This window comes from Galleria mellonella, unplaced genomic scaffold (assembly GCF_026898425.1).
Source record: "Galleria mellonella isolate WM207_F2 unplaced genomic scaffold, CSIRO_AGI_GalMel_v1 utg65, whole genome shotgun sequence".
Taxonomy (NCBI): Eukaryota; Metazoa; Arthropoda; class Insecta; order Lepidoptera; family Pyralidae; genus Galleria; species Galleria mellonella.
The window spans coordinates 4,135,232-4,158,558 of NW_026442138.1; the positions used below are offsets into that span (position 1 = coordinate 4,135,232).

Below are 23,327 nucleotides of genomic sequence, written 5' to 3' on the forward strand. Positions count from 1 at the left end.
ACGCAATTTCATGTATTGGCGTTTCATCGCGGATGATCGGCGACCAAAAATCGACCCAATGTGGAATTTTTGCAATGATACAAAGCACTGTTATTAAATGTGTCAAAAATTACCTTGACAACGCTATGTACAGCTTGAGCGTATAGTAGGGCAACTTCTACGGGATCATGTGGTAGCTCCCGGCCGCCACGGAACAATCGCCGTTTGAACACGAAGCGATTGTCAGCCGACCCGCCGCCCGGGCCTTGTTGCCTAGTTAATTAATATGTACATTGTTAAATCAACAAATGTTTTTAAACTATTAAGGTAATAAACAAGCATATGACTATTTGAGTTTGGTATGGTAAGCGGCTACCGTAGTCTGTGAACCTGCTATACAAGGGGCCATAACGCACGTGTTGCCGACCCTGAAGAATTTTAATCCATTTGATGCTAACTGTATCTTTCCAAAAATCTAATTTGAGAAAACTCGGAGCATTAGGCGAGAAAATTGCCAGCGCTGGCGCCACACAATAAATAGATGCAAAAAGTCTTCATGTACTAATGTACTGCTTACTGTACACGACTGCAGTGTATATTAATTTTAAAACAATTAAATTTCAAACAAAGAATTCGAAATTCAAAAATAATCTTTTTATTGTCGCAGTCATCTGACTGCGACCTATTTCGACAAACATTTGGGTGTTTTTTTTACACATTGTCGCAGCTGGGCGCTGGTATGTAGTGGTATGTAATGGTATGTAGTGGTATGTAATGGCATGTAGTGGTATGTAATGGCATGTAGTGGTATGTAGTGGTAAGTGGTGGTGGTAAGAAGCGGCGGCTCACATCTCCCAGGCGGCGATGACGTCGTAGAGGTAGTGCGTGGCGCGCACGTGTTCCTCGCGGGCGGCGCGCTGCTGGTAGACGGCCCAGCCGGCGCGCGCCGCCGCGCCCAGCCCCAGCTTGTCGGCCAGGCGCGCCGCCGCCGCCGCCGCCGTGTCCGCCGGGTGCACGTCGATCGCCTTCGTGCGCCCGTCCAGGAAGAAGAAGCGGCACACTATCGTGCCCAGGCGCCGCATCGCCTGCACCACACGTACACGCACTTATTATTTCCTTTTTTTATTTACAACACAGGGGGCAAACGAGCATGTGGCTCACCTGGTGATAAGTGATTACCGCTACCCATAATCACCCACAACATTGCAGGTGTGCTGTCGGCCTTTTAAAAATTGCAATAACGATCGGACTCTCGCGCCGTGACCTATTTTAATAGGTTTGGCAAAAATAGGTGTTTTACATACTCTTTATTGCATCAATTATAGAAGGTATTTTAAGTACTGTATTCATCATAATTAATGTCTCATGTACAATGTATGTCCCAATCAGAGATTATTTATTATCGTAGTCAATAACTGTTGAATTCGTCACGATATCTGCTTTAATCCTCATCTATCATCACTCTCTGATGCTCCGCCAATGCAAACCGCTAGTGCAGGCGAGGTAACTATTTTATTTTCAGCCATTAAAAAAAAATACTAACCGCAATCTCAACAGTGCTGGGCGGCAGCAGTCTGGGCGCGGCGCCGCGGCAGTTGTCAAGGCACCACTGCGCGCAGTGCGCGGCGCGGGCCGGCGGCGTGCAGGGCGCGGCGGGCGGCGCGGCGGGGGACGCGGCGGGGGGCGTGGCCGCCGCGGGCAGGCGCGCGTGCGCACGCAGCCACGCGCAGTAGTAGCGCGCCAGGCCGCGGCTCGGCTGCCACGCCACCGCGCACAGGCACAGCACCAGCCACACGCGCTCCGCCCACTCCTCCACCGGGCACTCTGTGATCTGTCCACAGTGGCCGCTGTTAGTAGCCTCCATAACAGACTATGGCGACAATTCAATTATGTATCAATTTTCAAAAACAATTGAATATTTTCCAATGTTTTTGATTGATTATTTACAAGTGAACACTTTACTAGTGAGTGCTAACGAACTAAACTTGCTAACTAAACTGTGAAACTTACTTCACTTTTATGATAAGCAAATAAATATGATTGATTGATTGTAGTCTTATGTATGTAGTCAAATACTCAATATTTTTATTTTCACACCGAGTCTGTTTACTTACTTATTACTTAACTTTTAGACATATAGAACACATAGATAAGTGTTAACAGAATTTGTTTTTATTTTTTTTTATACAACTTTGCAAAATGGCAAACAACTGACTGTAACATTTTGTTTTTTTTTTATAATTTTTCAGATTTATATAAATAAAAACTAACATGTTTGTCGGTAAGCACATCACTTGAGAATAGTTAGACATATATTTTAAATGCACAATCATCAAGCAGGTATGTAGGTATTATTTATATATAAAAGCAGTTCGCGTTTAAAATATGTGTAAATATCGTGAAAGTTTAAAATTAACTATTAGGTAGATATATTTAGCTATTTGGAAGTGTACTTCCAATTTGTAGGGTTTTGGAGAAAGAAAAAGAAAATTGTAATTTTGCTGTTAGTTATTAAGAGAACAGTATTAAAATAACCATAAAAAATTTACTAACAATTTATGATCTCTTTTCTTTTAGTAATTATCCCTCACCTGTCTTACACACTGTACTAGGATTTCATCCCTCAATTCTTCACGTTCTAATCCTTTTCCTATTATGGATTGTATTACTTGTGTTTCCTTGTCTGCAGTCAGTTCGCCGCGCATGTACCGACACAAATCCTGTAACAACAATATAACGAATAAGTAAATTAATAAATAACAGACAATAACATATCACGCAATATCGCCTAGTCTCAAATTAAACAAAGCTAATAGATATTAATTCTTCCAAAATATAATGTTGGGCATCAAAACACCTATTGTATAAATTGCTCATTTTCTCGGTGACTGTACGAGTACAAAAAATGTCATAGGAGTGGAAGTGATTGGATAGTGTCACCGTTAGACCCTTTATTGAGTTTACTAATATCTATTATGTAAATTGCCCATTTTCTCGGTAATTTTACAAAAAAATGTCGTAGGAGGGGGAGTGATTCCACAGAGTCACTGTTAGACCGTTTATTGAAGAGTTTACTAACATCTATTGCGTAAATTGCCCATTTTTTCGGTGAATGTACAAAAAATGTCATAGGAGTCGGAGTGATTGGATAGTGTCACCGTTAGACCCTTTATTGATGAGTCTACTAACATCTATTGTGTAAATTGCCCCTTTTCTCTGTGACTGTACAAAAAATGTCATAGGAGTGGGAGTGATTCCACTGTATCCTCGCTAGACCCTTGATTAATGAGTCTTTAAATCCGGTGCTGATATTAAGCAAAGATTTCAGTAATATGTCATACCCGGAATATATTGACCGCCGCTGTGATGCTATCCGGATCGTGCAGTTGTATGTGCGAGGTGGGAATGTTGTTCCCCTTGTGATACGTGATCATCTCTTCTTTTGTTAGAACTTCCATTGATTTACTCTTGCGGGTTAGTGTTGCCATTATAGTACCTGTTATGAACATTAGCATTTTTTAATATTGCATTATTTTGCAGGATTGTGAAAGTAGTATTTAGTAATTTTTTTTATACAACTTAGAATGGCAAACAAGCTAACGGCCCACCTGATGGAAAGTGGTAACTGTCGCCTATAGACATGAGCAGTATTATGGACATAACAGAGTATACTGTTTCGCCCATGATACCCCCATGCGTTGCCATTCCTGAGGACTCAGGTGTTATTACTCTGTACCCCGTAAATTCACGCCATATCCCACTCTTCAAACCGAAGCACAGCCATGCAGACACAACTGCTTTACGGTTGAAACACGGATGGGACAGAGGTACCCAAGCAATCGAGTTTTGTACGAAGTCTCCCTCTAGTAAAGAATATTTTCTAGTGTATTTATTAAGATTTTTTTTACTGTTATAATGAGATTTGAAAAAAAAAAAAACTAAACAAAGTTGTGAGTATTCATAGGTTACTGTTTACCATTAGACGGACATATGCTAGTTTGTCATCGTAGTTGTTAAAACAATAAAAAAACGCGTATTGTATTTTATTTCCACTACATAAAGTGACAATAATATATGTAGGATTTAGAGAACAACCTATTATTGGTTGAGGTAGCTTTATAAAAAATTGAGAGGAATAAGTTGACACAAATAAAAAACAACATGGCCGGTAAGTAAGAAAGTAAGTACCTTCAGGTGATCTTGGGTGGTCATTGAAATATAATTTAGCGAATTCAGCGAGATCGTTGGCCGCGTCTGGCGGCGGTGTGGTCGGCGGCACTGCACTTGCCGGCGGTGAGGACGCTTCCAGTTGATGCAGGCGACGCTCCACGCGCTCTTTGCGGCGAGCGTTGCGTTCTGTGTTCTGTTTGTGCAGACATTTTTTTAATTAAAACCTTTGTTATATTACTACGGCTAGAAGATTTTTATTTATTTATTTGTAAAAGGAAAACCAAGACTTATTTAGATAAAATAAAACCGTTTAAAAAAAGTATGATAAGAAGAAGAAAAAAAAATAAGAAATGAGTCTCAATTTAATGTTAGACTTAATTTTTTTTTCATTTACTTATATCACTATTACTACTACTCATGTCTCGTATTCTGGTGTCAAGAGTTCCTTAATTGGCATCGTTATTATGGATAGTTGAATTGGAATTGTACTTACAGTAGAGTCCCCATTAAGTATCGGAGGTGGGCTAATGCACGTGTCCATCGGTATGGGCGGTGGAGGGGTGGGCGTGGGAGTCTTCCGCAGCACCGACGCGGGAGGAGGCGGCAGTGGCGCGTCTGGTTCCGGCTCTACTTCTTTGGTTGGCAGTCTATAGTATAAATAACAATTTGAATATCGAAGTTTATTTAAAAAAGAAAACATTCTAGAGCACATTACGTATTCTATATTTAAATAAAAAAAGAAAACTAAAGTTTAAAATTGGTTTTCATTGGCGATTAATCTAATTCGCTAGCAGATCACTTTTTAAATATTCTATTTTTATTAATAATAAGTAGAAAAGATTGGAAAGTTGTATTTTTTTTTAAACTGATTTTTTTTCTTTAGTGTACTCTCGGATTTTAGGATATTTTGCAAAAAACAAAACGAGGAAACAACGGTAATAATAAAAATACCCGACATTCCAGTAAATCGTTTTTTCTTTTTTTCTTTCAATCTATCAATTATCTGTCAATTTCAGTAAGCTTTGATATGAACAATGAAAAGTATAAGGAGTTTTTTACATAGTTAAGAAAAGAAAGTCAGTCAAGAGTAAGAAAGAGAAGAAGATCAGTTATACCCTTAAAAATAATTTGTTATACGTACCCGTTACTTTCTGACGACAACTGTGGTGGCGGTGGCGGTGGGGTCGTCTCCTTGCACTGATCGTTACGCGGGATCACCGCCTCGTAGATCGGCTCTTTGCCGTTCAACACGGTCAGTTTGCCGTTCGGGATGACGCCATTCGTCAACTCTGGTGGAGTGACGTCTGTAAAATCATTGGCATATTAACAACTACAAAATTAATGATGTTATAGAATTATAAATAAGTAACAGTGTCTGAGGTCCCTTGCATTCTTTGTGTATGGTATGAAGTTAGAAGCACACACACAACCTTATAATATTGCATTTTTTTTTTAATGTATCTGTCGATTTGTAATTATTTGTTTTGTATTTAATGATATAAGATGCCAGCGATATAAACCTGAAACTTAGTGCAGGAATCGTTATTAAAATGCGTTATCTTGTTCAAGTATGTAAAATAAATAAATTAAGTATATTAGTTATTTCTTACGGACATTTACCTGAGTGCATCAGCATATAAAATATCCTATGTGTTAAATTAGGATATATACCTACCTATACTGCAAATTTCAATTAATTGACTCACAAACTTTCACATTTAACACACTTTATAATTAACATTAGAAGGATAAAGAATATGATTAAAACAATTAAATTGTTAAAGACAGATGGTATATAAGATGATGTATGACTTATATCAGTCAGTCATATTAATTGCTGATTAATTAATCAGACCAACTGATTTGCTTTCATCATCACCTTTCACTATTCACGTCCCTGTTTACAGCTCTCGCCATTTACATATATAATTATTACAATTTACTGTAAAAATACCTTTGGTAGCAGGTGGCGGCGGTGGCGGATGTGCCGGTTCCGGTAACGAACAGGGCGCAGGAGGTGGTGGGAACGTCGGCGACTCCTCGGCAGGCTCAGGCGGCGGCGGCGGCGGCGGCAGTATCAGCGATGACGTCATCGAGTCGCCGTTGGACATGGGTGACGTGCCTCCATTGAGTGATGATGTGCCGCCGTTGAGCGATGACGTCATCGCCGGCGGTACCGGCGGCGAAGGCTGCACGATCGCGTGGAGCGGTAAGGACGTGGGCGGCGGCGGCGGCGGTATCGCGTCGGATGGTGCACCGTCGGGTTTCCGCTGCGCTTCCGTGTGCGATTTGCTCAGCTCGTTCATTTCTGAGGCCAGCACGTGCTCCAACTGATGATAGGAGAAAGATATATTGATATTAGTAGAAGAATAAATAAATAAAATATAGATTGATACATATAGCTTTGTAGCTGGTCACATTAAATGACCGCTGTGAACAACGCGCGATTACCTACCGCTGTTAAACAGCTAACTTCAAGCGAGTAGTCCCGTCACCGAGTTCGAGAAATTGCATGTCAGACCTACCCACACGTAACTGTGAATACTCCGATAATTTAAGATCATCTGTTCCACAGCTTGCTTGAAATTGTATGGAGTTGGGGTGAAGTGCAAAAACAGCACCATATAGTCTTTAACTAAGCAGAATTTTTAATATGGTTCCATGATGACTGATATACACAATTGCTTTTGTAAATACTTAACATACATACATAGTATATGCTTAGATCATTATAAACAATTGTGAATATAAAATGTTTGTATTGTGGGGGATTGGACCCGCAATCAAAAAAGGTATGTAAACTAACATAGTAGAATGGACATAAAAAATACGAACAATTATAATAAACATATTTGTATATTAATTGTTTTTAAAAGAAATCTTTTCAAGATGGTAAGAGACATTAAAGTTGATAAGTACTTATAAGGACGAAGGCAATGATTGTTAAGAATGAACTTTTGACTCGCAACATATGTCATACGAAAGGTTGGCCTTAGGCTACTTGGTGCTCTTGAGCACCAAGTAGCCTAAGGCCAACCTTGGACGAGGACCAAACGGGCGAAAAAAGATCAATCAAGGATACCGAGTAAGTCAACAGTACTACACTAATCCACAGATTGGACAGCTTTAGCTTTAGCGCTCCTGGATGTTGCCTAACTGCATCTCCCCTGCTGAAGTTGGTACTGGCTATACGAGACTAACCTCCTGGTGCAGATCATCGGCCAGGCGCTCCATGGAGTCCCCGATCTCGGCGATGGTGGGCTGGTGATGGTCGGGCTGGCCGTCGGGCGCGCCGCGCTGGCTGGGGACGTCGGCCAGGAAGTCGAACAGGTTGTCTAGGTTCACGGAGTCCGCCCGCGCTGTGTTGCACGATATGCCGCGCAGCTGGTCCGCCATCGTTTCCAGCTCTGCTCGTTCCTGGTTTGCCTTTTCTGCGAGACTGGAAAAATAATTTCAATAAGTATAGGATAAAATTCGTCGTGTGTGCCCCAGTATAGAATGAGCCATCCCTTCCATTCCCGTGCGTGTAAGAGGCGACTAAGGAGGGCGAGGGATGGACAGCAGTGTCCCTAATAAAAGATCTCTAAAAGCCTAATTGCCAATCTGTCTACCAAGCATAGCAAATACTGGAATAACTCCACTTATGGGGAAGGCTTATGTTCAGCAGTGGACAGTTAACGGTTGAAATAATAATAAGTTACAAACAAAAAAACCGAATGTTTCCTGTTCCTAATATTAGTTTAAATATGGAATGTACCTGTTCCTCTGCTCGCGCAGGCGCATCTCGTGGTTGACGCGCCTCATCTCGCGCAGCGCGGCGGCGACCTCGCGCGCGAAGGCGCCGCGCAGGTGGCGCTGCAGCGTGAGTGCGGCGCGCCGCCGCCGCAGGAAGTGCGCGCGCTCCTTCCATCCGCGCCACGCCGCCTGCAGCACCACCGCCGCGCTGCGCCACTGCACGAACTGCCGCCGTTTCACCGTGCCCTTGTACCACTAACGAATAACAAATATTTCAGTTAGCGTAAAAAAAATTAATGATATATATAATCAGATGGTTAGATGCGACTTGATAACTTTTGTACCTTGAATTTAGTTTTTCAATTAATTTAAGGTATGTTAGAAGACATTCTGTACAATGAAAGCGGCGTAAAAACTCTTGGCATCAAAGGACAATCACTAGTCACTTGTTCATTCAGAAAATTTAAATTTAATTAGATATTATAATGTTCGAAATACAAATGTAATATATGTAATAGAAAAACTTTATGTAAATAATAAAACAAAGATTATTAATTTGTTTAGAAAAAAAATTCTTAAGATTATAATGTATTAATATAAATAAACAAATTCTATAATTATAAAAAAAAACGAAATATTTCCCATGGCTTTGCTTGAATAAATCAATATATAAAGTATTCCATATGTAAGTTAGGATAGTCTACTCATATATCAAATTTTATTCAAGGTCATTTAACCGTTTAAACATTATAGTAATAATTATATTTTCATTAATACCAATTATCTTTTTACATTGCCTCCTTGCGACCCCAATTTATTTTACAAAAATAATAAAAAAATAAAGAAAATAAAATGAGAAATGAAACAAGCCAACAACTTACTTTTTGTATAAGCAATGCAGATGATTGTAGCAATGCAGTGCGTTTAGCTTCCAGCGGTCCGTGAACTGACGACCTCATGAATATTTTTGTATGTCCAATTTGCCAGTCGTCCTTAGGCGCGTTCACTATATCGATTATAGCTCTGTAAGAAAAAAATTAATATACTACATACTAGCTATATTCCGCGGGTTCATCCGCATGAATCAATATATAAAATATCCTATATGTTAAGTTATAATGTAATCTATCCGTGTACTAAATTTCATTTAAATCCGTCTTGTGGTTTTAGCGTGAAAGAGTAACAAACATGCATGTGTTTTGCTGTTTTGAGGGCAAAGCAATAAACTGAGTTGTGACCATTTTGTGTCACTGTACATTCGTGAGAAATTGTGTAACCTCTTTTATGTATTTTTATTGTTTTTTTTTTATACGTTTAGTTTTATTTCTTTTAAAGTATATACCAATAGCTACATGCAATAGAATACAATGCAAGTTAGAATGGCAAACAAGTTGACAGTCCACCTGATGATAAGTGGTAACTGTCGCCTATAGACATAAACAGTTTTTTATGTACTTGGTTTGTGTTTGAGTTTGGTATACTCACGTGATTTGAGGCTGTAGCGGTCGCGGATGCGGTAACAGGCAGCGGTAGCGGGCGCGGAACTGCGGCGCGGGGAGGTGCACCGGGTAGCCGTCGCGGCGGATGCGCACTATCTCGTTCATGCCCAGGTACCGGAGCTGCTCGAGCACTAGTTGATCGTTGTACTTCCCCGCCTCCTTGTTCTCGTTCGGCTTTATGCAGCGGACGTACCTGTTAAATGTTTACGTTTCCTTATTATTTTAGCTGTAAATGGTTCACTGCTGAACATAAGGGGAGTTTTGCCAGTAGTTGCCACGCCTGGCAGGCTGGTTGGCAACCATAGTTAGGTTTTTAGACATGTTTAAAGAGGTACGCTGCTGTTCATCCCTCGATCACAAGTTCCCTTAGTTTTACGACAGCCACGGGAAAGGAAGGGGTAGCCCATTCTATGCCGGAATTTATACGGTGGTTTACGTACATGTTTAAGTACTTTATATTAATACCTATAACTTGAAAAACAAGAGGTAGGATTAGGAGGTAAAGGGTGAGGGTTACGAGACTAGTAATATATCGAATTAGACAGATTTCCTCGTGACTGACTTTCTCCTCACTTATCATAGAATATCACTGATACACCGGCATCGTAAACTATTAGCGCAGGTAGGGTACCAATATGCGCCTCGAGGTATATCGTGAGGTTTTAGTGGGTAAAAATCCCACACAAAATGCCTTCCCTCCGGCAGTTGGGAAGGTCTTTGGAAGATTTCGTCACGTTAAAAAAAAAAAAGGGTTACCAATCCTTTAATATCTTAGCATATAATAACTTAATTTTATTTATTTTAAAATACGTACCAAACATCAGTAACCTGCAACATGTCGACAAGCGATTGAAGTTGTGCTCTGAAAGTGTCAACCACAGTCGGTCGCCCCTTGGATGTACCCCGCTGTGTGGTTCCAGTCGAATTTGGACTTGACAATGAAATTTCCTAAAAAAAATAGGGATAGTTACTATACTATATTAATATTTAAAAATATAACCATACATTATGTTCAGCGGGATGAAGGGAGATTTTTTTTTTAATGGTTGAAAATGGAATGGTATGGTGGCCCGCACTATCGGTATACACCGATGTGGTACCAATGGAAATGATAGGTGAGAATGAATGCAGGTCAGTTGGCCCACCATGATGAATTCGACAAGAATTAAACATGATGGTTACCAGGGGGAACCGCGTAGAGGTCGACCTGAGAGGGTATATTGCTAGCAATGGGGCTATTAGACCCCATTACTAACAATCTCTTTTCCCCTACTAGTCCTTATTAATATTATAAATGTGGAAGTGAGTTTGTTTGTTTACTACCAATCATTATGAAATGGGGGGGAAAGGGATTGTTAGTAATGGAGACTGAGAATCCCATTGCTAGCAATATACCTAACTAGGTCGACCTCCTCGCGGTTCTCCTTAGAAACTATCATGGTTAATTCCTGATGAATTCATCATGATGGGCTAACTGGCCTGTTTTCATTCTCATCTATCACCCTTCACTGGTGCTCCGCCAGCGTATCCCGTAAGCGCAGGCGGGGTTACCATACCATTTTCACCCATAAAAAAATCACTATGAAATTTGGTATACACATAATATACGGGATGAATAAGGACATAGGCTACTTTTTTTCCCGATCAGTAAATATATGAGTGTCACACGGACAAAGTCGCGGGTCAACGTTAATATTTCATAATTCACATAAGTGTTGTCCATTTTTATTATCTTTATAATTTTTATTTCCTTTTTTTCAAATATTACCCATATATATATATATAAGTCACAAATCATCAATGTATGTACGGCGTAGCAGTTTTTTGACTTCATTTTGGATTTGCTAAGAAAAATTAACGATGTATATGTCTACATCACGTAGTGTATTGCACGTCGAACTCTTCTTAGCAGTTTATCGTCTAAATACCAACTCACATGTCCCGGCGGCGCCAGTTCCTGCACATAATCAGCCAACTCTCTAACGAACGGGTTGGCCGACCGACTCAGGTGGTCTATGAACGCGTCCTGCTGTGTATCTCTGTTCTTGTCGACGAACCCGTGCACGCTGTACGTGACCGCGCCGGCGTAGTGTTGCACGCCAAACTCTTCCTCCCATTTTCGACGGGAGCCCTTTACGAAGCTCTGGTGTTCACCGAACTCGCCTTGGATGTTTGTTAGGTAAGCACCATCTGAACCCTATAATGAAAAAAAAAAACGGTTTAAATTTACTAAATTAGTATAGGATAAATATAAAAAAAAAAACAATCAAATTGAAAACCGTTCTGCTTTTTGAAGTCAGTTAAAAATTACCACTTTAAAGATATTTAGTTTTTGTCATAATGACGATTCAAGTAAATTTTCTATCATCTATAAGAGTATCAATTCAATATTAGTTTTGTCAAGTTTATAATATTGAAAATTTTGTATGAGAAAAAAAAAATAGATTTGTATATTCTTATGGGAAATGGAAATGTCTAATTCCCACACAAACATAAATTAACTTTGCTTATCTTTGCTGTACGAACTGTTATACGGATTTCCTTAGTTTTTTTAAGAAAAAAAAAGGAACTGTTTACACTCGCGGCAATTTATTAATTAATAAAGAAACTTAGGACAATTAGTCGTACGTGTCCTTAGGCAACCGTCTACTTTGAAGGCTCAAGACAGACTGATTTAAAATGGCTATTGACAGTCAATACAGCAATAAGACTGCCTTACTTTACTTATACAATTATATCGTTGTTTTGCTTATTCTCTATATTATATAATGCAAATAAAGTATACTCATTCATTCAAGGACAGCAAAAATGCTAATTAAGGTAGGCGGAGCGCCAAGGCAGCACTAAGTCCTACAGTTCTAGCGTATAACAGAACGAAGTCGTGAACGCAGCTAGTCTTTAAATATTATTTTAGAAACCTCACCTTTGGCATATGACACTGCTCACTGAGCAGTTTGAGCAAGCTCCTTGGGGGTTTCTCTAACAACTCTAAACATGCGGCGTTGTCCGTGAACTGAATTTGATTATACACTATGCCTTCTTGTCGGTACTGAAACATAAATAGATCAATTCTGATTGTTTAGAAGATTATAGAAGTTCCTCTAACGGAAATAATATAAAGAGGTGGTGATAATACATAACAGTACTAGACAATTTACATTCAGATAAAGTATTAAGTAGCAAAAACGTCGCAAAACAGTAATAGGAAAAAAAAATGTGGCTAAAGTAGTGTAACAATGTCCAATGATATTAAATAAATAAAGATGACTTCTATTCTATACTCACGATTTCCTGTTCTAAGGCGAACACGTAATTATTAAAGAACATGTGCAGTTTCTCGTTAGCGTAGTTGATGCAGAGCTGCTCGAGCGAGTTGGACGCAAAGTTTTCGAAGCCGAAGATGTCCAGCACTCCAAGCGCCCGGGGCGCCTCCCGGCCGGGGGCTGAACAGCTGTTGACGTGGCGGACGAGCCACGCGAACGTACGCGAGTACAGCGCTCGCGCCATCGCGTGACGGTTCTCCCGAGCCTGATGGTAATAAAAATATTAATACTTCTTTTAAGAGATTTTCTATATTATATTGAATGATTAATATTAATTATTCTAGATATCTTCTTTTCATTTAAGAGTTTCCTCTTGTCGGTGCAACTAATTCATACATCTTCCTCCAGCCAGCCCTATCCCAGGCCATATCCTTTATCTCCCTATACGACATGACACCTAGTGTTTCCTTTATCTGTCCCATGAAGTTATTCCTCGGTCTTTCTCTAGATATATGCTGTTGATTTAAAAAGATTTGTAATAAAGCCTATTGCATGATTATTTTTGTGAAATGTAAACATATTTTTATGAATAGGCTAATGTTGAAAGCGTTTTTTTATCGGAAATTATGTAACCCAGTCTGTGCTATCTGTATATGCTGGTAGGGTAACAGTGATGGATGATAGGTAAGGATGAAGTCAGGTCAGTTGGCCTATAGTGATCGACAAATTTTTATTGGAGACAAATTAAATATGGTAAAGAACTTTCCGTTAGTTCTATGCCATTGGAAATAATATTTATTTATAGGAACACCAACATCATATTGCATTAAATACACTACAATATTAATGCACATGCCTTTTAAAGGTATTCACAGCATTTGCTTTAACATAATTATACTGTATGAAAAATATAAATAAATATATATAATAATTACAAGCATATGGCTTGTTCGCTACCATTATAGTATAAAAAAATTTATCTTGTGAAAAATAAGTTCATTTGCTATTCTAAATGGTAAATAGAAACATTGTTTGAACGATTTTCGCTTCTTTACCAGGAATCATTCGGATGTATAATCTATTCATGTACAAATAAAGTATAAATATATGAGGATATTGAGGAAATACGACATATAGCATACCTCATGTAACCGCAGAGGTATATCTGTGACATTTCCTCGTACGTTTATCTGTCGTTCTAACAACACTCGTTGTGCGGTAGGCGGTGCCAACCCTAGCAAGTTGGCGACTGCATCCACTGCTTCCGCATCTTCCGGCGCTAGGGTTGTGCGCTCTCCGTCTACATCCTGAAAAAAAAAACGTAAAGATAGAAGGATATAAGTAGTAAATAAATATAGCATGACTGCATTTTAAATTCTATATAATTACTATGCGTTTAATTTTTTTCCAGTTCTCGTAGGAATATTCATGGGAAATATAGCATAATTACTCTGGGATGAAATTTTAGAACTTTATAATAAGTAATAATTATTTAATTTTTAAACAGATTTTTTAAAATCTATCAGCAGTGTGAATAATTTTATAGTTAAAATCATGTATTCCAAAGATTAGAAAACAAAGAAAACAAACAACATATCCTCCTCCTACAAAAAGTCTATGCTCAAAGTAATATTTATTTATTACTATTGCAGCAATATTACGTGAATTGCAGAAAAATTATAACTAAATAAAAAAAAATATATATAACAAGAGGCGGAATTTATTGCTAAACTATCTTTCCAGACTACCTTATAAGAGAATTTACCTGAAACTGTATATTCCCGAGCCACAGCACCGCGGCAAGCACTTTGAATAGTCCCTCACACATATGGGGCGGAACTTGAAGCACAGTCAGCGCTAGCTGCAGCGCTTCCAGCTTGCCTTGCTCCCCGCCGCGGCCCTTTCGGGCCTCCTCATCTTCTGGCCTGAGGTATTTGTATTGGACGTCGTCACGAAGACGTAGCGTGCTCCGTAGTTCGGCATTGTGCTGAAATATATACGTAGATTGATAGTATGCTCTTAATCTCAATGCATGCCGACTAGTTGCTTTCTGCTGCAAATTACAAAGATTGTAAAACATTACTATGTATAATTAATGTGTGTTAGAGGTGAAAAACGGGAAATCCCTCGTTTGTTTTGTATGTCATTTTTATTTTGTTTGTGTTGTCAGTATTTTTTAGTATTATGAATTTTAGGCAGAAATGGTCACGTGGATGTCACGTCGTTACGTAACACCCACATGACTATTTCTACCTAAACGTTTTTAGGGATAGAGGACGTTTCCTAAAGATTTTAAATTTAAAATTAGAATTACGATATAATTTTTATATAAAATTCAACTGACAATAATACCTTAGCCCCTTCAACCAGCTGATAGAACACATGATAGTTGGTCTCCCGCGGGGAGGGTCCGGTGATGCGCGCGCGTTCTAGGAGGAAGTCGCGGAGTACCGCACCACGGATACCACCGCGGTGGTCTAGGCGGACCTCCACGAATTTGCCGAACCGGGACGAGTTATCGTTGCGCACGGTTTTCGCGTTACCTGAAAACGATATATACCAATATTTATGGAGGAGACTTTTGATTAGCAGTTATATTTATAATTATTATATTTACCAAACGCCTCCAGTACAGTGTTAGCTTCTAGGATCTGTTGTTCCGCCCACGACGCCTGTCCACCCGCCGCGCACAAGTACTGAAGTATCAGTTTTGTGGTCTCCGTTTTCCCTGCACCACTTTCTCCTGATATCACCACTGATTGATTTTTCTCGCCATTCTATATAATAATTAAAATCGTGTTAAAAATTAGACAAAATTCATCATTAAACTTGTAAAACTGTTGTTGATTTAATATAAAATCACCGTCAACAAAGCAAATTATTACAAGAGAATGCTTGTTTCCTGACAGCCTGGCATACTTAGACGTGCTTAGTAAAATTTGTGGATTTACAGTAGCATCAATTACAAATGTATTTTTTTGGTTATCTATATATAAACGTATTTATATAAATGCATTCCTAAGAAGGGTCAATTTCAAGCAGACGGTCGGTCGTAAATACAAAAGCCAAAAATCTTATTATGTAAGGGTGTAATATGAATAAAATCATATTACGCCTACCCTAAATAATTGGGATAAGGGCAAGAAGATGATGATTTATATAAAACTATACGTTTTAAATCTGCATATAAACAGTCAAATCTGACTGCATGCAATATGCATTTAATTGCAATACATTCTAAACATTTTAACAAATACAAAATATTAACACTTTTGTTCCATCGAGCTATGTTTATAAAAAGAATAACAAGATACGAAATAAATTAGAACAATCTGTTTTTGGCTCGATCGATGGTCGATATGCGGGATGTATTCCTTTATGAAATATAAAAAATATCAGATGATATGTTACCTGTAACGAGCTGTACGCCGATTCGGCTAGCGTGAAAACGTGCGGTGGAAGGGTACCGAAGGATTTCCCTCGATAGTTTTGCATGTGCTCCTGTCATAAAATAAGGGGTATTTAATATTTATGAACAATTTTTCAAAGATATTATATGGGTTTGTATCAAATTTTATGGGAATTTTAGTCACAATAAAATTTGTCAATCTGTTTGTGGTATTGTAAGATTTTAAAATAATTGGGAATGACCAAAAGATCTTATATATAAATAATACATAGAAATTATAGAATTTACGTTGACACACAACAGTCCTGAAAAGTGAGGTCTTATGGTTTCATGTTACGCCTTTATGCTAATGATATTATTATAATTTCTTTGTAGTAGCTATTACTTTTCAGATACAATAGCGCCATTGCTATTACATGAAACAAATAGGAAAGATTCTAGGAAAGGCGAGCTAGATAAAAATATATTACCGCATTCCTAGAAAATATCAAAATAAGTCAGCATTTTTCACATTGCGACTATATTGCGTTGTGTGAATGTTTTGAAATATTCCTAATAAAATATTCGAGTTTCTCTGGTAGATATAATAATTAGGTATAGCTCATTAAAACCTAATGGGCATTGTTTGGATATGACTTTAGTTTATTACAAAAAACTTTAATATTATAATATTTATATACAAACAAATTATTTTTAGTACCAAACAATAGTTGTAATTGTCATGTTTAGCTATGAAATGCATTGAAAGCTTTCATTTTTGAACGTTAACTTTCGACAAATTCGAATATTTTAATAGTTAATGTGATATAAAATGTATGTAATGCTATATTTAATTGTTTCCTCACTAAAAAGACTTTATATGCGGAATTTATATTTCCTTTGTCATTGGAAAGTGCGTAATGGAAACTGTCAAGCTATTGTATGATGATAGAGCGGGGAAAAAGTTATAGGCAGTTGGTTATTATTACAGACATGCGATATACAAAAACAGTTTTGAAGTGTGTTCTCAACGTTGCATTAGTTAAAAAAAAAACAGTTGTTACGTCATAAAATCTTATGCGTTCAGTTCCTAGGTGAATCTAATTATGTATTGTCATGTTATAAGTAGTGATAAATATTGTGATTGACAATTTTTAAATTTTTTTTGTTTACTTTAAAAATAAGGCAGTCGAAATGGGTATGACTATAACCAAGTAAGTTTTATTATATTGATTGTAATGCTAAACATAGATAAGCGGGATATATTGCATATTTTTATTCTTCAGTCTTAGCACTTTTTTTTATACAACTTAGAACGGCAAACAAGCTGACGGTCCACCTGACGGAAAGTGATAACTGTCGCCTATAGACATGAGCAGTACCATGGACATAACAGAGTATACTGTTTCGCCCATGATACCTCCCATGCGTTGCCATTCCTGAGGACTCCATCATCACCAGAAGCACATCCATATAAAGTAATTTAAAAAGACATTTAGTATTATATATTATTACTTATACTTAAAAACTTCACTTACCGTTGTATAACATCCTAATTCCTTATAAGGATTCACTGCGACTAAAATAGAACCTGTGTATGTCTGTAGGTATTGTTCAGGAAAATAACAATAAATATTATTACTGGTAGTATATCTATATAATAAATATGCAAGTATATAAACACTATTTGGTATTGGATTTTCCGCACAATTATATAATTATGCAATAATGTGGAAACGTGTGTGATGTACATTGTAATATACAATGCGGAAAAATACAAGTAAAAATAATATTCAATACGTGGATTAAAATCAAACACGGATCTCTACTTGAATAGATTTAGAAAGATTGATTTTGTATTCGCAGAGTTTAATGCCTCTCATATTGAGGGTGCAATATTGGCATAATAGCTTGACAAACTGACGCTTCACCAGATGGAAAATGGTTGCCCATAGACAAGACAGCACTATGGACATTTGGATTGTTCAAGGTACATGTCAAGTGTTGCTATTTCTGAGGAGTTAGGCATTTAGTCGCCGCGTGGGACCGGTATAGAAAACCCGGTCACCCCTTTCTTTCCCGTGGGTGTAGTAAGAAGCGACTAAGGATATATACCTACTTAATGGTCGAGGGATGGGCAGCATCGTCTAACTGCAGTTGCCTAGGGGGGAAAGGGATTGTTAGTTTGGCAGCTCCATTGCTAGCAATGTGCCCTATTAGGTCGACTTACACGTGAACAATTCTTGTTGAATTCGTCACGATGGGCTAACTGACCTACTTCATCCTTACCTATCATCCTTCACTGGTACCTCGCCTGTGTATACCGATAGCGTGGGTGGGGTTACAATTCTATTATCACCAATAAAAAAAAAAACTGCAGTTGCCAACCCGCCTGCAAAGCGTGACAACTATTCGCAAAATCTAATAGAGGGCGGCCTATGTTCAGTAGTCGACAATTAACGGCTTACATGGCATGGTACGGTCGTTTTCCATCAGTATATCTGATTCGCGGCGGAAACAAGATTGCGAGAGATAAGAGTATCAATGCAGACGACTTTCGTACAATTATTTTTTATTCTTCAAGGCTAATGCTATTTAAGGTTCCATTTTTACTTTTTGCTTTAATTCCCCTAAACCTAGATATCATTAGTATTTGGATAATTTCATCAAAAGGATACATAAATGAGGTCGTGCTTGTATCGTCTCTTGAGGTTATCGTTGATGGCGTCCTCTGTGATGTGCGGCATCATGGTCATGTCGGGCACGCCGGGCCCCTCGTCATTCTCTCGTTCCTCCATTGTGTCTACAACACAAAAAAAAAATAAGCAATGATAAGTGACTCTATGTAATAAGAGATAGCAAGTTTCTTTTCTACAAGAATATTGTCTATTTTAATGGAAAGTAACCTGCAATACTCTTTACATTAAATTAGTAACAAATTGTAATCATTCTATAAATTAATCATTTTTTTTATTTGTACTACTATTGGCATATTTGAGCATTAGAAATCTACTTTTTGATTAGGCTTATTAATTGGTTTGTTCACATTTTTATTAAGTTCTATTGAAACAGACTACAGTATTCTATATATATGTTATAAATCTTTTAGAACTTCCAGATATGGCCGTAGTAAGAGGGGTAGGGGGCCATTGATGGACAATGCTCTGCCTTAAAAAACCGAATGCCCTACCTTAAAATGAAAGGCCCCAAGAACATTAGATAGATTCGCTTTTTCGAAATCACTGAATTATGGCTTTTGGAATACCAAAAAGTTCTTTTGCCCTACCTTAAACTTGAGTCTAGATACGGGGCCCTGCTTCCAGATTTATTTCTTTTTTTTGTGTGTACCAGTACAGTATCTGATAAATGCTATAACTTTACTTTTAAATAATTAAATAATATGCCCTACATTTACGTATATTCTTTATCTTGATACACCGCTACAAATAACATATATTGACCATCTTCGAGCGTATACAACAAACAAACACTATTATTAGAATTGAAACTCGAGTGAGCATAGAATATAGATAGCAACCATTCGCTTAAATTCAATATGCCAGTACTTGAGGCAGGACGCTCCCATCGCCAAGTTATCTGGCGGATGTGTCACTTGTGGCTACGTCACATCACCCTCCCAGATGTCATTTATCAATATTATACATAATTGGCATATTTACTATCTGCACAGGCCAATACCATTAAGTTATTCGCAGAATAGGTCGGGAATTTATTTCACAGTCAGTCACTGTTTTCGTGTTGTTTACGATTTATTTTATGCGATATGGAATGGCTATCCAACTGACAACCTATCAGATACAAGGTGGTAGCTGCGAACTATAGAAATAAACAGAACTATGGGCATCATAGAATAAACTGTGTTCATGGTTGTCATTCCTGAGAATCATAGGTGAAACAGTATACTCTGTTATGTCCATGGTACTGCTCATGTTTATCGGTGACAGTTACCACTTTCCATCAGGTGGGCCGTCAGCTTGTTTGGCAAGTATGCTGTGATACTTAGCCACGGAAAAAACTTAAAATGATATTATTAGAGTTAAAACTAAAGCTTATAAAAACAGTTGGAAGTATAATTTGTTTATTATATGAATTTACATTATAAATTATTATGGGCATTATAACTTTTTAAAATCAATGGAATGCATACATGCATGACTAATACTATTTAGTTACTAGATAAAGTAAATTATAATAATAGATTACATAAATCATGCACGATAATAACTAAAACAATTAAACAAATATGTTATTTAAATAACTAAAAAGTGTTAAACGAATTTTATATATACGCATGAATGTTAGGGTAACAGAAGTAAAACTTTACTTGCTTTAAACGGAAAAAAGTGTGACCCTACAATAACTGAACACTAATTTAAAGAATATAGTTCAATATAGCAAAGAAAATATGCAAGAAAATCCATTATAATATTTTTTAAACGAGACAGTATGACTGTTCGTTTGTTACCGGAGGGCAAACAGCGCTAACAAAGCAACAAAATTTTATGTGAATTGACAGTCATTTATAATAAAAGGCGGTAAAATATTTATTCTTCTTCAGAACAAGTACTGCCTCGGCTCTTAACGACTCAAAAAAACTGTTATTACAGATATACCACGTCGTTATAGAAGAACACTACTTCATCCCGGTCAATCAATATGTCCCCGTTAATTATATATGGACGAAGTTGCGGGCACAGTTAGCCCGCTATAAAAACTCAGTGGCAAAGTTAGTTCGTACGAAACTCATTAAATAGGTTTTAAACAAACTTCGCAATTACAGTTTCTCTTTTACACCTAATGAATGTACATTTATGTAGGCATCTAGTCTATACTAAGTTAGACTCTGCAGTTGGTTCCAGTACAAATCATAGACTTACTACTGCGTAAGTTCTAATAAGAATTTCGAATTATAATATTACTGGGAAGCAGTAAATATGAAGCAATCACCATATAATTATATAAACAATACTGAAAATGTTTTCTAATCGTGAATAGAAAGTGAGTTTATTAGTTTGTTATCTCTTGCCTCGTTAACACAGGGGGCAAATGAGTATGCAGCTCACCTGATGGTAAGTGACTACATATAAAACTGTCTATAGAATATACTTCTCTTATGCTCCTCTCTTGCTTTACTATATTTAATACTATGAGTAAAGAACTGTCTTGCGCCGTAAACTGACTATCTACAGAAGGAGAAGATTCGTTATTAACGGAGATAAGAACTTCATTGCCAGCAATATACCCTCTCAGGTCTCTGTGCAGCTTCCTTGGAAATAATCGTGGCTTATTTTTAGTGAAATTATAACGATGATTCAACTGACTTGACTTCCTCCTCATCTATCATGCTTTACTTGGCACCTCATCAGCGTAATAGAGGAGGCACCATCATTTTATTTCCATTATAAAAACACGGTGATCGTAGGTATATTGAATTACGTATATTTACGAACACAAGATGATTGTTCAAATTATGACAAAGCAATCCCTGTTAGCCGATCAGAACAAGGAACATATAATTTCATTGTACGAATCATTCGAAAGTTAATTCAATTATATTTAATACCATTTCTATTGAACGGCTGCAGTGTGGCGCCACGCTTATCGATTACGGCATGGTAAACAAAGATGAATGAAAGTCTCGCATACTACGAGCTATGAGTAAATTCCCATTGTCACGCATTAGTCTGGGGTGTCAGTTTAGTGTTGTGAACTCGTTGTACGATTCCAAAAAATGTTATTGATCAGGGGCAACCCTATTATTATTATTGAGTAATGGGTGTTATCACCACATGTGGAGTATTTGGCATTTAACTAAATACATTGTTGATAAATAATCAACGATATTGATATTTTATGAATCCCAACTGCATAGCGTAACAATATTTTTTAATACCACCATCCATTTATTTTGATATACGGTTTATTGAGTTATAAAAAATAAAAAAAAAATATTATATATTTCTTAATGAGTTCATAGTTTTAAGACGAAAAGAGTTTTGGTTTAACGACGGGGTTTGAGAATAGTCGACGATCCCAAGTTCAGAGGCGATATCGAGTTCTCAAGTCTAAGGCGAGACTTTGCCTCTTTTTATGTGTCCCTTTGTAAAACGGATTGTATTCTGAGGAATAGTCTGAAGTGATGCCCACAGCCAACTTTTATCATAGCATCGCCCGCCATGGACAGGGAATTCACCCTCATACGCTTAAACCTAAATAGTCAGGTTTTTTTTATTCTAACTGTGTTTGCTGTTGGCCGTAGGTGGCCTTTACAGTTTTACCGAACGCATATGCAGGGGCGAATGCAGACGGCACTCCAAGCCCGCGAGAGGAGAGCGACGATAGGCGTCGGCTCTTTTTAATAGAATGCGGGATGCGCCCAAGAGCGCCTGAGTGGCTCGGACCTAAACTTAGGCCTTCAATTCCTGTCAAGGGACGGCGAAGGGTCAGTACATCGTGATGGGTGGGGACTTGGAGTCGTTGTGATGCGCTCGAGCGCAAACCTGCGCGCGGACCGTGTGGGTCTTCGTCACCGCCAGCGGGGACTGTATGTGCGATGTGCGGGAGTATTTGCGGGGGCTCTTGGCAAAGATTCCGTAGGGAGTTAGTGTGTGGTTTTAAAGGAGTTGTCTCCCACGAATGCTCAGGCTGTGGAACGAGCTCACTGTCGAGGTTTTCCCTAGAGATTACAGAATGGAGCTCTTAAAAAAAGATATATTAAGATTTCTTTAGTAACGTGCACGTGACACCCTTCGTATTGCAGTAGTCCATAGGTTACGTTAACCATCAAAGAGGATAGAAGTTTACTTGCTACTTTTATGGAATTAAAAAAAGTTCACTTGATGGTAAATCGCATACTGGATGAACCCATAACTTTGTCCGTATAGTAGTTGAATTCGAATGTACGGAATGGTCATCAATAAACTACTTAAAGATGCACTAGTTTTTTTTTCTTTTTTTAATTTATAATAATGGAATGGTAACCCCACCCGCGCTATCGGTATACACCGCGGGGCACCAGTGAAGGATAATAGGTGAGAAGATGAAGTAGGTCAGTTAGCCCATCGTGACGAATTCAACAAGAATTGTTCACGATGGTTTTCAGGGGGAACCACGTGGAGGTCGACCTAATAGGGCATATTGCTAGCAATGGGGCTATCAAACTCCATTACTAACAATCCCTTTCCTCCCAAGATACACTAGTTGATACTGACTCACTCGATCATAAAAATTTGTTCAGCCATTTTTGCGCGATTATCATAACAGACATATTTA

The 23,327-nt window shown here is 38.0% G+C and overlaps 1 protein-coding gene across 1 annotated transcript in view; it reads right to left on the minus strand.

Moving 5' to 3' along the window:
* LOC113519838 (myosin-I heavy chain) overlaps positions 1-23,327 on the minus strand; it is a 108,827-nt gene that overhangs the window by 17,653 nt on the left and 67,847 nt on the right. Inside the window, exons 3-26 of the mRNA XM_052900429.1 lie at positions 18,713-18,837; positions 17,573-17,635; positions 16,058-16,147; positions 15,264-15,423; positions 14,999-15,189; positions 14,412-14,633; positions 13,789-13,953; positions 12,669-12,911; positions 12,307-12,432; positions 11,320-11,580; positions 10,198-10,331; positions 9,370-9,576; positions 8,766-8,907; positions 7,907-8,139; positions 7,351-7,588; positions 6,104-6,479; positions 5,291-5,453; positions 4,643-4,796; positions 4,168-4,342; positions 3,321-3,475; positions 2,571-2,699; positions 1,523-1,810; positions 829-1,064; positions 114-252 (exon numbers count right to left, since the gene is read on the minus strand). Coding sequence (XP_052756389.1) covers positions 114-252; positions 829-1,064; positions 1,523-1,810; positions 2,571-2,699; positions 3,321-3,475; positions 4,168-4,342; positions 4,643-4,796; positions 5,291-5,453; positions 6,104-6,479; positions 7,351-7,588; positions 7,907-8,139; positions 8,766-8,907; positions 9,370-9,576; positions 10,198-10,331; positions 11,320-11,580; positions 12,307-12,432; positions 12,669-12,911; positions 13,789-13,953; positions 14,412-14,633; positions 14,999-15,189; positions 15,264-15,423; positions 16,058-16,147; positions 17,573-17,635; positions 18,713-18,832 — 4,410 coding nt within the window. The 5' untranslated portion in view covers positions 18,833-18,837. The remainder of the gene's footprint in view (positions 1-113; positions 253-828; positions 1,065-1,522; positions 1,811-2,570; positions 2,700-3,320; positions 3,476-4,167; positions 4,343-4,642; positions 4,797-5,290; positions 5,454-6,103; positions 6,480-7,350; positions 7,589-7,906; positions 8,140-8,765; positions 8,908-9,369; positions 9,577-10,197; positions 10,332-11,319; positions 11,581-12,306; positions 12,433-12,668; positions 12,912-13,788; positions 13,954-14,411; positions 14,634-14,998; positions 15,190-15,263; positions 15,424-16,057; positions 16,148-17,572; positions 17,636-18,712; positions 18,838-23,327) is intronic.